The 17088-nt window shown below is 43.4% G+C and overlaps 1 protein-coding gene across 8 annotated transcripts in view; it reads right to left on the bottom strand.

Moving 5' to 3' along the window:
- Positions 1–17088, bottom strand: part of NEK7 (NIMA related kinase 7) — a 134325-nt gene that overhangs the window by 58349 nt on the left and 58888 nt on the right. For 7 of the 8 annotated variants that reach the window (XM_064477295.1, XM_064477294.1, XM_031438331.2 and 4 more), the window contains 3 exons: positions 10924–11064; positions 4288–4350; positions 2700–2810 (listed from right to left, as the gene is read on the bottom strand). In XM_064477295.1, the coding sequence (XP_064333365.1) occupies positions 2700–2810; positions 4288–4350; positions 10924–11064 (315 nt within the window). The remainder of the gene's footprint in view (positions 1–2699; positions 2811–4287; positions 4351–10923; positions 11065–17088) is intronic. The other variant, XM_064477298.1, reaches the window with a different exon arrangement.

Genomic DNA, 17088 nt, shown 5'->3' with positions numbered 1-17088 from the left:
GCAGCAAAGAAAGCAAACCCGATGGAGAGAGAGCGAGAAACCCTAAAATCAAAATCCTAAACCATCAACTTCTCCATCGACAGCAAGACTTTATAACTGAAGCGGTTTCCTTTACCTGCCTTCAGCAGGGATTTGAGGTACTTCCCCATGGGGGTCTGCCCTCTTTTCCTTCCACTATAAGCAATTAAATAGCTCTTATACCTAAAGAAAGGTCTCAGCCGAGAATTTTACATTCATTGTCCCTCTGGCAAGGATTATTTACACTTGCTTTTATATGTCTCATCTTGACAGATAGCTATTTTGTAAAATTCTGCATTTGTGTATTTGCATTTTTTTTAATTTTTAGTTTTTATTTTTTGGGGGGAAGGTAATTAGGAGATTGAACCCAGGACCTCCTGTATGCTAAGCATATGCTCTACCACTCTAGCTATAACCTCCCCTCATTTGCATTTCTTTTTAAAATTAATACTGTATTTTTAAAAATTGTTAATTAATCTGCAAAGACACATTTTGTTGGTGGTTAGCTGTTTGTGCCACTGGTGGGAAGTCCCTACAACAGAAAGTCAGATAACTGATTAGAAGTGAGTCATCTTACATGGGACTTTAAACATAAACAGAGTCAGCTTGATAGCATTCTGTGAAAGGATACTCCTTCCTTTTATGCAGTGTTTTTATCATTTAAAAAGCAATTCCTAAACTGTCTCCATCTTACAGATGAGGAAACTGAGCCTAAGAGAAGTTATGTGACATAAGAGTTGAAGTGGCTGACGCTGAACTCACACTAGAGAGCAGGGTTCTTAACCTTCTTAACTGACGCTAGCCAACCCACAAACGCCTTAATCAGAGAGCCTGCAAAGGCTTGTAATAGAATGCAAATTGTGTACGCACCAGCATTTTCCTGGAAGAAGGTCAAGGGTTTTATTTGATTTTCAAAGAAGTTTTGTGATACAAAAATCTTTAGGGGCCACTAAAGTAAAATGCATGGATTTTTGCATCAGACAAGCCTAATTTCAAATACTAGTTTTTCTATTTACTAGTAATGATCTTCTCTAAGTGTCAAAATCACCTCCCAGGATCCTTGTGAAGAGTAAACAAGATAATGCCTATAACGCACCTAGCACTGTTTTTAAAAACCCCTTACAGTAACTGCAGGCAGGAGATGACTGGCTGTGCCCCAGTATCTCCTGAGAGACTGAATACACAGACAGACAACGGCCAGACCATGTATAAAAACAGAGCTTTGAGCCACCGTCCTCAGCAAGCCGACCAGGAAGCCAGCCTTTTATCTTTCACAAACTGCCTGAGAAGCCAGCCTGCTCCGCTCCGTCAGACTTGCAGGAGGCCGGGCTGCTCTCACTAGTGGTGATCCAGTAACTTCCGTAACAATCAGCCAGAATGGCCAGGACTTGATTGGTAACTGACAGCTTCCCCAATTTTTGTCCCCGCTTCCAACTTAGGACCAACCAGAGAACGCCAGCTCATGGGGGAGGATTAGTGAGCTTGCCCACGGCTCCTTCATGCCTGCGGCCTCCAACCTGAAGCCTCCCCTTCTACCCACTAAAAATATTTCCTGCTCTTCCATCCGCCTGAGATCTCTGCCAACACACACACGGCAGTGGTCGACTCCCTTGCTCCGGCAAGCTCACAATTCACAGCCCTTGCTTTTCATCTTGTTGGCCTTCACTGACTTCCAGACTGCTGAACTCATCTTCCAGAGTAATGGAGTCTAGCTGGCACCTGACAGACAGATGAAGACTAGAGACGCCAGCCTCCCTTGCAGGTGGAAACGATCCGGACTAAATTCTGGCTAGCAGGTTGGAACGCTGTGTGGCCAGCGTCCGGGGATGTGCCTTGGATACAGCAGCAAATACGCCCAGACCAGCTGTAATCAGGCCTGGTCTCTGAGAATCTGAGATCAGAACTGCCATATTAGCCCCAGAATTTTATGTAGCAGAAAAATACACATAATAACATTAATAATATGGCGACAGCTTCCATTTACATAGCCTTACTAAGTGGGAGGCACTCTTCTAAGCTCTTAGCAAGTATCAATCAATCAATCATTTAAAATAACCCTAGGAAACAGGTTCCCTTCTTACTTTGTTTTGGAGGAGATGTGGCACACAGAAGAAGTGAAGCAGGTTACGAAGTTAAGCCCAAGGATAAGCAGTTTTTAGGCTAGTTTTTTGGGGGGGGGGTTCCTATAATTTGTGGCTGAACTTAAACACAATGAATGTGCCCTTAGAAAAGAACGTTAATCAACTTTTAAGTCGTTGAATCGGGGTTGGATGCACAAGTCTGAATTCAAGGCCCACTTTCTCCTTCCATGACTCCCTCCCAAAGCAGGGGCAGCCCAGGTCAGACTGCTCCAGCACCTCCCTCCGCCCCGTGCCTGCTGTCCAGAGATGCAGGATAAAGGGTGATCTGCTGGGTGAAGTCAGCTTCAGTTTACAGAAGACAAGTCCTCGGTCTACTTCCAGGCTGGTGCTGGAGTGTTCATACGTCTAAGTGGACCAGCGTCAACCTCCCCAGGCAAACCAGCCTCATAATCAGACCATCACTCTGCCTACCATTTGTTACACGCCTACTACATGTTAAGCAACATTCTGAGGTCTTTAAGGAATCTCACAAGCCTAAACGTTTAACATACAACTCTATTAGAAAAAACAAATCTTTAGTTTAAAAAAAAAACAACTTACCTTTATCATTCTGGATAGGTCACCAGCATCTGCTAGTTCCAAAACTATGTTTAGTTCATTATCCTCAATGAATGACGCATAATATTTAATTACATTTGGGTGGTTGAGTTGCTGAGGAAAAAAAAACAGGCACCAAAAATTTTCTTACTGTGAATTTCCAAGAGTCACTTACAGTTTCATAACTTAAGAATAAACTTAGTTAAAATGCCTTTCAAGTTACAGAAATCTTAATATGACTGTATTTTTCTTTAACCTAGTGAATTTTTAAACAAGTATTATAGTTATTGAAAGTAAAACTAGATAACAATGAATTTTAATATTCTTTACTAGAAATAATAAATTACGCACTTAAAATTTTAAAAAGTATTGCTCTGCCCAATAAATATACACATATGTGTATAAATGACAGAATTAAATCACCAAATGTCAAAAAGTATATCCTTCAAAATGGTAACTGTCATTTAAGGGCACTCAATGGCAAATGAAGTATCCCTTTTCACTGTTACTTCGACGTTAACGCTGAGCCAAGGATAACTCCAACCAGTGGTAAAAATCTAGCATCTACTATATTGTATCTAAATACAGCTTTTACATCAAATAATACAAATAGTCTGAATTTATCTATGCGGTTGATTCATAAAATCCTAAGAAAAATTTCAGAAATATACGCATCAATCTATACACATTTACAATCTTTTTGTTTAATCTTTAAGTGAGTTAACATATAAAACAGTTTCTCAAAGAAACTTACTCAAGAATTACCCTAGCGAGTATGTGCATGATTTTCTTCTCTTCTTTATACTTACAGGTTTTCCCCCCACATTTTCTATGATGATATATTATTTCTCTAACAAAGGTTTATTAAAGCAATGACTTCATGTACCAAGAAATAACTACAACTTACAGAAAAGTGGAAAGCATGGTTCATTTTGATCTTACTCTTATCTTTTTGAATAAATCTGATTCATTTCAGGCACAAACAAAATTGGCATAAAAAAACAAGTCTTATCTAAAAATTAAAAATATATTTCTCAAAAGAAATTTCACTACAATAAATGCAGTATGAAGATAACTAAAATTTCAGTCATATTCTCTGAGTGGATGAGAAACTGAAAAGATAATTCCGACATTCTCTTTACATCATCCTTTCTAAATCTGGAAAAAAGATACAGAAATATTATTTTTAAAATGGGAGCCATTTGATTCAGTCCACATTCTCAATATATCACATCTTGTGATAACACTAATATGCATTTATATTACTTAACATTTAGAACATGTCTAACTGGGATTGTCAAGAAAAACTTTCTTCAATGTTTTATGTCTTTTTGATTAATTTCCTAGTTTGAAATGGGAAAAAAAGCTAATCCTACCAAATGTTCCATTTAAATTATTTTATAATGAATTCAAAAGGTAACTGCATTCTTCAATATTCTGACTTCAAATTTATATAATGTTATCTGAAATCAGTGTGGCCTATGTTATGTCTCAAAAATCTTTTTGCTTATAAGTATGATATTTTAATAAATCACTTTTATTTACATATTCAGTTATGTTCAAAACAGTCAACAGTACATTTGTTATTTACCTTAAGGAGATCTATTTCTTTGATACAATCAGCACGGGCTTTGGCATCCATTAAATCAAATATCTAAAAACAGAATCCAGAATTACTTAATAAAATAGCAACCTATGGTTCAAGCTAGCATGTGAGTCCACTGCAACACGTCACACACCATCACACACACTAGGAAGTGCTCTTCCCAATCAGCTCTGAGAAGCTGTGAGGCCTTAGGTGTTTAATCTCACGCCACCACTAGCGCTTACATTCTTCCATCCAAAACGTTAAAAATGGAAAAAGAGAATAGCTGGATATACGAAGTCTTAAGTTCAAACAGAGCAGAATGGAAGTTGTGAGATTGTGATATGTTAATATAATCAATAGTTAAAATACTGAACAACGTGCTAAGTACACTGCATGAGCTTACTCACTGAATTCTCACTTAATCCTTATGAGGACAGTATTAGCAGCGTCCCCACTTCACAGATGAAGAGAAGCAGGCTTAGGGAGCTAAAGTTCACACAGCTAACTGATGGAGCGGCCAGAGGTCATCCTCCAGGTTGTCCCTCTGGAACCAGACACGTCCAAGCCCTCAACTGCTGACCATCAATGTATACGCTCAGACTGGGTCTGAAAGATCTAATGCACGCATCCTTGAGGGGGCTACCACTCCAAAGCGGTGAAAATTGGTTCTTCGGAGAGAGGGCTGACAAAGTCTTGCTCTTTTTAAGCACAGATTTACATATAACACATAAACAGGTATATCATATCTATGGAGTTCAAATTGCATGGGTGGGCTGATTAGGAAAAAATGTCCAAAAAGGCTCCTTGGAGGTGATAATAAAGGCAAAGTTGAGGAACGCTGATCAACTGTAAAAAACATGAAAATAAATAATATAATCAAAGGGCTCTTTAGTATGTCTCTGAAAACAAAGAAGTGTCTCAATGGTTCAAGTGTGTGGAAAAGTAAATAAAAAAACAATATGCTAAATACTGCAGAAAATACCTTAATAAGTCAATACTCCAAGCATAAATGAGGATAACGTGTTCCTGCCCCTGCTCTTCCATCACTCACAAAACTGTGCTGAATGTCAACCTATTATTAGGTTTCATTATGCACACAAGTAAGGAAGCAGCCTGCCGCCCTCAGGACGCACACCATCCGAGGCAGGCTGCAGACAGGGCCCGAGAACCGGACCCGAGCCAGCCGCAGGCGCTGCTGCGTAGACTGACGTGAGGGCCTCAGGGTTGGGGGGGAGGGGGGCTGCCGGGAGGGAGGGGGACTGGCAGGGGCCCCGCACTTGACTTACACCTGCAGGACAGTGTAATGCCCCTCACAAGGCTCCTCACAGAAGTAGGTAAAAATGAAAAGTTCACTACTGAAAGCAGTAAACTTCAACAATTTCACATAGAATAGCCCCTCATTCTCCAAACTGCCAAAAGATGCCAGAAAAATGGTGTTGCTGTACAGCAAGTTAAACAACAATGGCCAATATTTACATCAACAGAAAGTTTTGAACTTGATGTTAGTTACCAGTATGAAATACACACACACAACACACACACACACAAAACACACACACACACACACACCACTTATGCTTAAAAACCAACGAGGCAAGAGAAGTAACTGACTCGCTGACTCGTGAAGGAGGACGTCAACTCTTGGGAACTACCGCTCACAGGGCACTTGGGATAACTCAAAGAAATTTGGGGTCTTGGACCTTGAAGGAATTCCTGGAAAATTTAAGGCCACAAAGGACAATTCTGGTATGAGTGATTAAAATGAAAAAATCGCCAACTTGGACACATATGTAAAACTAACCTCCCAGTAATCAATGTCTCTATGATGGGAAAAACATTAAAACACAGAAGACAGCGAGCAAGATGAGAATAAGATATGTTATGATAGTTTTAGGAACTCCTCCCTGGACACAAAATACCAAGACAGAAGTGTGCCACATAGGAATCACGAATCTTTAATTCAACTTATAGTTAAATTAATTTACAATTACAAATTAACTTTTATTTTTAACTGAATCTCAATATGAAGTCACTTCTCAAACACTGAGGAAAGAAGCACTGGTGGCCATTTAAGGCAAAACTAAATTCTGAACCAAAAACATTTCATTGGAAATTCACAAGTATCTTGCTTTTTCTCTTAGCCATCATGTCAAGACAAAAATAAAAGCTGAATCTTTAGATTAAATCATTCCCAGACATAGATTCAAAGCTGTCTGACTTCATGAGCAAGATAAGGCAATATATACAGAAAAAAATCTGGATTTTGTAAAAATATTTTCCATTAACTACTTACAAGCTAGTCTTCAGAAAGCATCTTTTTCCAATTCTACCAAAGTTTCTTTGAATTTTTAAACCGATTTTATACTTGCTAAGAACAAAGTTAGCAGTAGTGTTTTGGCAAGTACTGGCTGATAAATTCTTGATATTCTCTGAATCTTTAAAATGTCTTCTTTGATCGTCTTCCAATTTTACCAAAACTCTGAGAAGAGGAACAATGACTGGGGACAAGCAAGACGGGGTAGGGGGTGGTGTCTGAAGGGGAAATGCCAGCACTGCTCGGAGAGCTGACAAAGTCCCAAGAAAGTCAACCGTGGAAGCCAGACCTTCAGTCAGAGTTCAGAGAGGGCAGGAGAGCGGCTGTGGAAGACCAGGACGGGGTGGAAGCACGGGAGAGAGAGGAGAGCTGAGTCCCACGAGTCCCTCACTCTGTTTCTCTTCCTCCCTAGCCTCCCGCACTGACCGTGGAGCCCAGGTGACCAGTGACACTGCAGGCATGAGCTGAGGGAGCTGAGGGAGGGAAGCAGGGAGACAGGGAAGTGTATCTGCAGGTAGAATTTCGAAACTGTCACAGTAGTCACATCTTAATTGTGGCAAAGGAATCATGGTGGGATGCGAGTGAATTTCCCTAAAGACTGGGGAGCGCAGCCGGGCACCGTGGGCTCTCCGTCCCGGAGGGGCCGTGTGTCCGGCCCACGCTCTCTGCCTCCGACACGGCTAGCAGCGAACGCCCAGGGCATCACCAGTGCTTACAGGCCGCAGAGCCGTGACCCTGGACTTGGGGGACAAGGCGGAGCAGTGCCTTGAGAACTGAGCTGAGGAGTCTGGGCGCTGCTTCTCAAGAGTCTCATGAAAGATTTGTGAGCAGAGAAGTGAGTTATAAACGCAGACTTTCAACACATGAACTCAACCAGCCTATCGAGGGCAGATTCTAGAAGCGCTGGGAACAGTGACACAGCCCTTTAGACAGATAACACAGCCCTAAAATAACAAGTCTCACGAGGAAATCCAGTATCTGATTCTTTATGGAGTTTCTGAAGAGGTGCTAGGAGTCTTCAGAAAAGAAGTGTCTGGTCAACAATGTTTTAGTAAACATTTTCCCACTAAGCTGCAGAGATGGCTTTTTAAAAGGAAGAGCCATGGTCTTTACTGCTCAGCACAAGTGCCATACATCACAAAAATCAGTAACAGCTCTGAAATGCAAATATATTTCTCCTCTTAAAGGTTTAAGAGACTGTCTCCTAATTAAATAAGCTAAGAATATCTTTGCAACACCATTTCTCTCTTGCATAAATTAGAAGATGTCCCAACATCTACACTAAAAAGCACAGAGGAACAGCAAAACCCAAGAGGGCAAACTGAACTTGGCACAGCGGGCAACACGTGTCCGAGGGTTATCACATGGGGGATGGGGGCAGCTGGAGGGGCACACATCTACCCGGCACAGACCGGAACCACAACTGGGCAGATTAACTCAGGTCCATTCCAATGTCCATCAAAGGGAAGAAATGTATGGGCAACATGAAACGATACAGACAGAGTTATAAGAGGCCTGGAAGAGCTTCTGTTCTTCCTCCCTCCCTCCCTCCTTTCTTCCCTTCTTTTCTTTCTAAGTCACTTCGAAAGACAAGGCTCTGTGATTTAAAATGCAACCACATGAGAACAGCATTCTGCCTCTGTCCACACTCAGAGTGGAGGAGGGGGCTAGGGAGGCCGCAGGGGCCTCCGGCCAGTTTCTCAGCAACCCCCAACCCCGTCCTGCCGCAGACCAGCAGCTGTCTTCTCTCTGGTCCGTGCTGTGTGTTCTGCTGGTACTTTATTTTGAAAATAACCAATTTGGCAGATTATTACCCCCCTGGAGAATCCATGGTGAGTCCTTACTCTCCTCCTATTCAAACTCCTGTTCCTGGTTTCAACGTTCCCCAGAACCCGGTCTCACCTCGACAGCCTGGCTTACGCTCAATTCCACCAACTCCAACAGCTCCAACTGACATCCCCATTCCACCAACTATTTACATCAGGAAGCCACGCCCAGGGTTCAGCAGTTACTTGCTCTAGATACCTCTCTCCCCGAGGGGGTAGGAACAGAATCAGTAGTTTCTTCTTCCCCACTGTGGTGCCCAGAGATACTCTGCAGAATTCGATACCTTTTAAAAATGGATCAAAGAGTTCTTTTGTAAGGAAATAATCATTCTTAAAGCCATCTGTGTCATAACACTAATACTTGCATTTTAGGCTGTATTTTCTTACTAAAAGTGGCGTGTGGCGAGAGGGAAGACGGCCACCCTCACATGCTGCCGGTGAGGCAGTCAAAGGGTGCGAGTGTAGGGTAACTTGGTACTAACTCACAGCGCCAACCACGCATCCCTGCGCTCATCACTTTCCTTCTCAGGCACACAAGCAGGGACGTTCTTGCACATGTGCTCCGGGAAACACACGTGTGAACACCATGGAAGTGCTGTTTGTAACAGCAAACAACTGTGCACAACTTAAACAGCAGGCAGACGTAACAAAAACTGAGCACCAGACACATGTAAACGAATCCTAGACACACACGCATATGCACGCACTGTGTGTATAATATGCACAAAGAATAAAGAACCGCCACACGCACCAGCACGTGACTACATTAAACAGATTTACTCAGAAACGTACACAGATAGAAGAGGGGAAAGCTCCAAAGAAAAAGAAAGGAATGATCAACACACAATTCAGGACAGGGAAGGGAGAGGCAGGCGTGCATCAAGTTACTTTTGATGTTTTACTTTGCGAGCTGAGCGGTGCAGACGAGAGATTCTTCACATCTAACACATATGCCCATAAACCTTTCATAAATATTTACTGTTTCCTTAAAGATGTAAGTGAAAACTGTTCATCTCTGTAATGGCTGTCACAAATATACTGGTCCTTTACCAAGTTTATATATTATATATACTTGTAAGAGGACACTGAGGTTCCACAGGTCTCAACCAAGAAAAGAACCCAGGGCTGCAGAGTAAAACGGGAAGCCCACAGGCCGGTGTGAACAAAACCACCTTCCCTGAAAAAGGTAAGGAAAACTGTCAAGCACACTCTGAGGCAGAAAGGCAAGGGCTTTCTAGACCAGAGGGCAGGTGGATGGAGACTTTCTAGACTCCCAGGGCAGTGAGTCGCCCAGGACTCTGGCTCAGCGGGACGAGTCCACAGGGGCGGGGGCAGGACTTGGTCAGCGGGGACAGGCTGGGACCTGGGACTTGGGACCTGGGACTCGGGACCTGGGACTCTAGGCTGCAATGCTTGCACCCGACTGAGCAACAGAACACACAGAAACTGGAAGGGACTGAAAAGAATTGCGTGCCTGTGCGGTGGGGCCTAGTGATGAACAATAAGATACAAAAAGACCAAAGATCCAACTGCCACTTCGGAGGTGTGGGGAGCAGCGGTGGCGGGGGGGGGGGGGGGGGGGGGGTTACTGGGCACAGCAGCAACAGGGGGGTGGCGACCACCTAAGCCACCCCCCAACCCCCACCCCATCGCCCCACCCCCACCCTCATTCCAGATCCCCCACCCCCGGACCCCCCAGGGAGCAAGCAAGGGCACCTGCTCCTTGTCCTCGCCCCTTTCTGCTGCAGCACGAGCCCCAGTAAAGCCTCCCGGGGTCCCTCCTCTGCCCTCTTACCAGTTTCTACAGATTATGGAGCCAGAGAATCCTGGTCGGTAACGAGAGGAGCGGGAGAAAGACACACGCACCCGAGGACAACCGGAAGGAGTGCGCGCCGCTGCGCAAGGCTGACTCCAGAACCGCACAGACGCAGCACGCGGTTTTCAGCAGGACCGCAATCCTCTCATTTTACCAACTTCATTTTTTTTTTTAATTTTCCAGAAAATAAAGTTCACTCCAGTTTTCCTTTATTTACAGTGTGGTTCTCTCTGCAACCTTCATCCCCGCCCTCCCCGACCCCTGCCGGCCGCGCGCCACCCTCAGGCAGCGCAGGCTCTAAGTCTGCTCCCCTCCTGCGGGGCCCACGGCCACTGGGCCTGGCGGGGGACACCGCTCCCGCTCACATGTCCAGCTGGAGCAATGGTGACAACTCAGATCCGCCTCCCAAAATCTAGAGCTGTGACAGCTTTTCTAAGGTCATTCCACTCGTTATTCAATCTGGGTAAACAAAGCCAGTGAAATTTTAAAAGTAATATTAAAACCAAACATGAATTTCCACCATGTCCTACACTCAATTCCAGCTTTTAAAGCACAATTTTTATTCTTTCCCATCATTCTCAACTTCAGACTGTCATCACCCAATCATTCAGGACATACTTTTCTCTATTCACTATTCACACAGTACAATTTTACACTGATTTAGATAATTAAAGTCATCTTACCTGCACTTTTTTTAAAGCTACTGGAACTCCATCCAAGAGACAGGCTGCTCTGTAAACTTCACTAAATTGCCCGCGACCAATTTTTTTTTCTATTCGAAAGTTGGCTAACGTATTATAGCCCATATCGGGTCGTAAGGCCTTCTGTAATTAAAAAAGTCAGAAAAGTTTTCAGTCACACAGTGTACACACAATCGTGGATTGTTTTCACATAAGCAGGTGATTCCTATGGTAAACCTGCAGACATCCATTCATCCGACATGTATTTACTGAACCATTCACATATATAAAAAAATACACACATACATTCATTTAGTCCAATCTGCCACCTAATGCATGAAAATCTTCTCAACTTCCTGAAAATTATTTAACTTCTGCCAAGAACAGTTCCAGCAGCAGGGAGTTTACCACCTCCTCATCACTTTTTTTTAAAAAAGACTTACTTTTTTTTAAGGCACTTCTAAGGTTCACAGCAAAACTACGAGGAAGGCACAGAGACTCCCGACACACCCCGAACCCACAGATGCACTGGTTTCCCAGGATCAGCGCCCCCACCAGAATGGGCCCGTGCCACCGACATGCCACCACCACCCCGAGTCCACTGTTCACACTAGCTGTGTGCACTCTCTGGGTCTGGACACACGTATCACGACGTGTGTCCACAACAATGGTACCAGAGTCTGCTCTGAAAATCCTGTGCCCTGCCCTTTCATCACCCCTCCACGCACACACTGGGCTTTTCACTTCCTCCAGAACGTTGCATAGTTAAGACTCTTACAGGATGGAGCTTTTCAGACTGGCTTCTTTCACTTAGTACATAATTACATTTTTAAACAATTTTTTCTACTGTTTGTGGACAAAGTCATTTCTTTTTAAAACTAACACTTTTCAGTACTTCCTAAGTGTCAGGCGCTGTACCAGCTGCTAGGGAAACAGGTGCATGGGAGATGCGTCTGCTCTGACAGAGATGGCCCAGGTACATGAAGAGGCTCTCAGCGGTGCTGGGAGAGAAATAATTACAGGGTGTGGAGGGAGCACAGCACCCATTCCCATTTTGAGGCAAAACTCAACATCTCACACATTTCACCCATTGTTTATGGACTCATTCATTCATTCAACCAGTCGCAGGATAAACATTAACTCAACACCCACTGCAGTCGGACCCTGTCTACTACTGGGGTTACTACCTACACCCAGGGAACGCTGGCTTTTAAGCTTCCACTGACACTCAATATCCATACCTATAAAAAATATAACAGAATAGTCTAGTTAGCTATCATATGCACTTACAGCATCTCTTTTTTGGCTAAGCATGCATGGGCCTTTTCAGGATCCCTGGATTGCTGGCAAGTACACTCCTGTAGGCCTTTTAGCCCGCTGCTCTCATCCTTCTGGACTTCCTTTGCTCTCTGAGCCAACTTGGAGTAAACAAAACACTCTTGTGGGCCCTGACTGTGCACCCTCTAGTAAGAATGAACATTAAATACCTATTAATGCAGCCGAAGAGCATGCTGGTTCCTAAATACACTAAAGTCAATGTGAACGCGCAGCCCCCCAGACAAACTGTGGTTAAGGCTGACAACCCCATGACTTACGCAGAGGGCCATGGGCTATTCTGACATATGGGCAGTACATTACCCCCCCATATATGTTATCTTGTTAATTTCACTACCTCTGTCAAGCTAGCAAAAATGTTACAAAATTCTACTAAAGTTTCACTGTCATTCAAATGCAGTGTTTCTCAAAAAGAGAAAAAAAGTAATAATTTCTGTTATCATATTTTTCTTTCTTCTGAAAGCCCAAAATACTGTCAAGAAAAATACCATTCTTCCTTTAAGACATACAAAGCAACCAGAATACAGCAGATTTCACAAATTCATTTTACAGATATAAAACCATAAATAATCATTATAATAAAATAAAAGTAACAACTACCACAGTAATGGAAGTTCCATTTTGGCATCTACAACTTAGCAGGTCCTACGTATTAAGGCTTTACATGCCACCCACTTCAATTTTCATGACAATCCTATAATGTAGATGTCATCAAACCAAATCTATGTCTATCTGGTCCCAAGTACGCCCTTTGCTGACTGTCACGGTTACTGAACGGTCACCTACAACAGGAAACCAAGATGCTCTGCAGATATTTTCAATTTCAGGTCTTTTCATGAAAAAACAAAACAAAGCTGGGAATAGAGACGTATGTTGAAAACAAAAAAATAAAAGAAAAATAAAATTACAAAATAAAGGGAAACAAAACAATCTACCTTGCTGCTCGGTTATATGGTTTCTTTTCGTAGTTGCTGAGATCCATTTATAACTGTGTCACTGTGACCAAACAGCACCCATTTAACAAAGGAAACTTACAACAAGTCTGCTTCTCAGATCAACTGATATTAGCAACTTTTTTAGTTTTCTTAACTTCATATGAAAGTTTCATTTAAAGAGGAGAGACATTTTTCAATTGTCCATGCTTTTCTAAGAAATCTTGAAAAAAAATTTTTTTTTTGAATTGACACACTGGGGTAGTCTGCAGCATTTAAGAAATAGATTTCCTTCCTCTCCCCAAAATGCACAGACCATCTTTCTCCCGATGAACACTCGTCATTCTCAACAGTGAAATACAGCTTCATCATTAGGGCTGCTATCACACAGTCCACACCCTTTAGATCTGACTGGGAATTCCATCTTCTGCCTGCACAATAACTGACAAATATTAGCGTGAACTGCTAAGGCAGTGTGACAACCGCATGCTGAGAGCAGAATCTCACTAATGTGTTTTGGCATGCAGGTTTGTAATCACACATTTACATATGCAATGACCTATATTTGCATGTCAGATCACACACTGTCTTGGTTTATTAAGGCTGGGCACCTCCCTGTGCTTGGCGGCCAGAGTGGCGAGAGAGGGCCAGAGGGCGGTGTTTTTTGGCAGTTGAGGGATGAACTGCCACCGAGGATTAGGCTGATATGGCCTGAGCATTAGACACTTCATTAGACGTAATCTGTTTAACAGTGGGCAGTGTATGTAAACTTCACAGCCCATTTGAGGCACCTTTTCCCCCCATGGCCTTTCTTCAAAGGGCAGTGTGGGTGAGTGACAGCTTGTCTCATCTGCTCCCATGTCCTGTCAGCCAGTGTAGACGTGCAGAGTTGACATGAGAAGGAGCATAGCTGCACATCCCAGCCACCCCGGTCCCTGTGCCATACTGCAGTTTATATAAAAACAAGCCTGTGCAGGATGAGGTCTCCTTTAGGAGCTCATGGGACAGGCAACACACACACTGCGGTAATGAGTCTGGGATATTGCATCCGATGCCGTACTTCATTCTGATGAGTTATGTCCCATCCTAAGTCGCCAGTATTAGGTGCTTAAAATAAAAAGGTGATATCATCAAATGAGTGCCCACTCAAGTAGAGGACTATTCTGAGGAAAGAGCTATATTCTCTTTTTTTGGATAATGTCCAATTCCCCATATTTTTAATTTAATATTAGAGTTATACTGGGAATAAAATAACTCAGCAAAGTAATGAGATTCAAATGAGCAGAAAATAAAAACCAAATAAAATCCCTTAAATTGCCTTCCCCTGTTCTCATTTTGGCGGATAAACTGGGTCTCAGCCCCGCAGTCCCTTAATGATCAGGGTATTTTCTGAGCCGTACAAAATGGCTTTTGGATTTGATGTGAGTCATTTAAAGGATTTTCAACTTTTACGAAAGAAAGAACCTACTCTGTTCCACCTCCGACAGAGGGCCCTTGTGTTACCTGCGTATCCACCCTGGGCCTCCGCACCAGCCACACCATTTGTCCCCAAGTGCACGTGAGCTCTGGCCGCTCAGCGCAAGGCATCGGCTTGTCCCACGTCTTCTGAAGAACTGTGCTTCTCACCCTAAAAACTCAGAGGCTCAGCCGCCAGCCTGTCTGGGGACCACCCTCCGCCCACCCGGGCTCCAGCCTCTGCTCCAGCCTCCGCTCCCGCACGACAGCAGTCAGCTCTGCCAACAAGCCCTCAGTGCAGGCACCACGCTGGGTTCCGCACCGAAATGGATTCTAATCATTTGTTTACACAATGTATTTCTCCCTCCACTCACAGTTTCTCAAAGCCAAAAACCAAGTTTTATCCTTGTATCCAGATGCCAGGAAGGTGGCCTGACATGAAACAGACAATAGATATTTACTAAGTGAATGTCCCTGGAAGAACTCAGTGCCAGTGAGAAGACCCACAACTGCCTCTCACAGCTTCCCAGCAGAGGGAACGGACTCCCCATGAACTCCCAGCATTAAAGGACACTGAGTAACCCCCACTGACCCAGGGCGATGCGATGCGGACACTGAGCGCCGGGCGCCAGGCGCACCCAAGACGCCCCACAGAAAACACACAGGGTCCCCACTGAGTGTGCAAGGCCTGGGCTCCACGCCCAGACTCAGCGCTCAGTATCTCAGAACCTTTCTCAGCCAGGCAGCCACCCAGATCTGGCTTCCTCCTTTTCTCAGGTAGGGCGAGCAGACCCAGGCCCGGCATCGGAGTGTCAACCGGACAGCCAGGTGCGTGGCACGAGCTCACTGTCACCTACAGCTCCCCTCCCAGGTGGGGCGGCATCCTTCCACCCACCCTCTCCTCACAGGGCACTGGGGTCCTCGAGTTTTTAGGACTGTAATTCTTTAGTCTCTACTTCAGTGTTCTTTTTGGGTCTGTCTTCCTCAGGGCCCCAACTGGAGTCTGTCTCTATCCTGCTAGACCCCTGTGCCAGCAGCTTCCACACTGGGAGTAGGTGCCACCCAGGCCTGGGCTCCGTCTTCTAGCCAGTGTCCCCCAGTTACCACGTGGATCGCCTTCCTGGTTCATGGAAGGGCAGAGCCTAACCCCTGGGTCCCCGGCTCCATGGTGACACATACCAACTACATCTAACTAAAATTACTTTGCCCAAAGGCCTCCTTAATTACCGTGGGGGGCCATCTCATTTATAAAATCACGTCTGGTGGCAGTTCAGCTACCTGGTTGGAACATGCTTAAAATGAAGTTTAAAGTCACAGGCAAACGGAAGAGAGTAATTGTCTGAAAGCCCATAAACCCTACAAGTTTGACATTGCAAGCTCTTTGTGACAGAATAAACTGAGAAAGGGCACGACTAACTCAGCACAAGAGATCTTCTAAAATTACTAAATAAAGACTACACACCCCATCAAGAAATTTTAGACAGATTCATTTATGGAATAAGTCTCAAAATGGAACTAATTAACATAGATAACATTAACTATAAGCCTACATAGGTTTTTTTTTTTATTATTGTTACTGGCTTTTTGTTGTTATTTCTTAATTACTAACTATAAGACACTTACAACTCCTTTAATAAAGGACATAATTAAAACTGATATTGGCAGCATTTGTATTACATTTTTGTGGTAAAGTACCATGTTTAGCCTCTTGAGATATGTGTACTAACAAGGTATCCTATAGAAGAGTCCTGAAGTATAGAAACACAAAATAAACATTCAAAATCATATGTGACAACTAAAAACAAAAAAAAACAAACCCGAGAGTGAAGGAAGCTTTACACAACACCTGAAACGCTCTGCACTCTCACTAATGAATCTCTTGTCAATCTGCACTTCAATCACATACCACCAGATCCCGCTACCTGATCAGGATTCTACGTGCCAGTCTGTGTTAGCTGCTTCCTTCACAGAAATACTCTTCATTCTACAATAAAATTCATTCTGCTGTGCCACGGGCTCATATCCTCACAGGTGCAAACTTGTTAAACAATTTCCTAGGACTAAATTAATTTCCTTAATTTACTTTAAATGTGATGGCAAGGACATTTAATGAGCAGTAAGACAATTCAGGACAACGTTACGATGGTAATTCTCTCTGGGGGGATTAGAAGCGTCACAGCACGGCCTCCACAGACTCCCCAGAGAGAAAGCGACGTCCTGGTAACTCCTAGAGGTACTGTTAGATCACAAGCCACTGCTAATTACAGTGTTTAACACCATTAATAAGGTTTATATTGTTATTGCACTTTTATCTCTTACTGGTGATTTTCATATTACCAACTATGTGATTTTAAAAATCTTATTTTATATTAATATTCCTAAATTTCTCCAAAATTTAAAAGTAACAAAACTTCAAAATGCTTTTCTATTTTATTTGGCAATAAAG

Source organism: Camelus dromedarius, chromosome 21, assembly GCF_036321535.1.
Source record: "Camelus dromedarius isolate mCamDro1 chromosome 21, mCamDro1.pat, whole genome shotgun sequence".
Taxonomy (NCBI): domain Eukaryota; kingdom Metazoa; phylum Chordata; class Mammalia; order Artiodactyla; family Camelidae; genus Camelus; species Camelus dromedarius.
The sequence above is the reverse complement of the archived record's forward strand: the minus strand, read 5'-3'. Positions and strand labels throughout refer to the sequence as shown.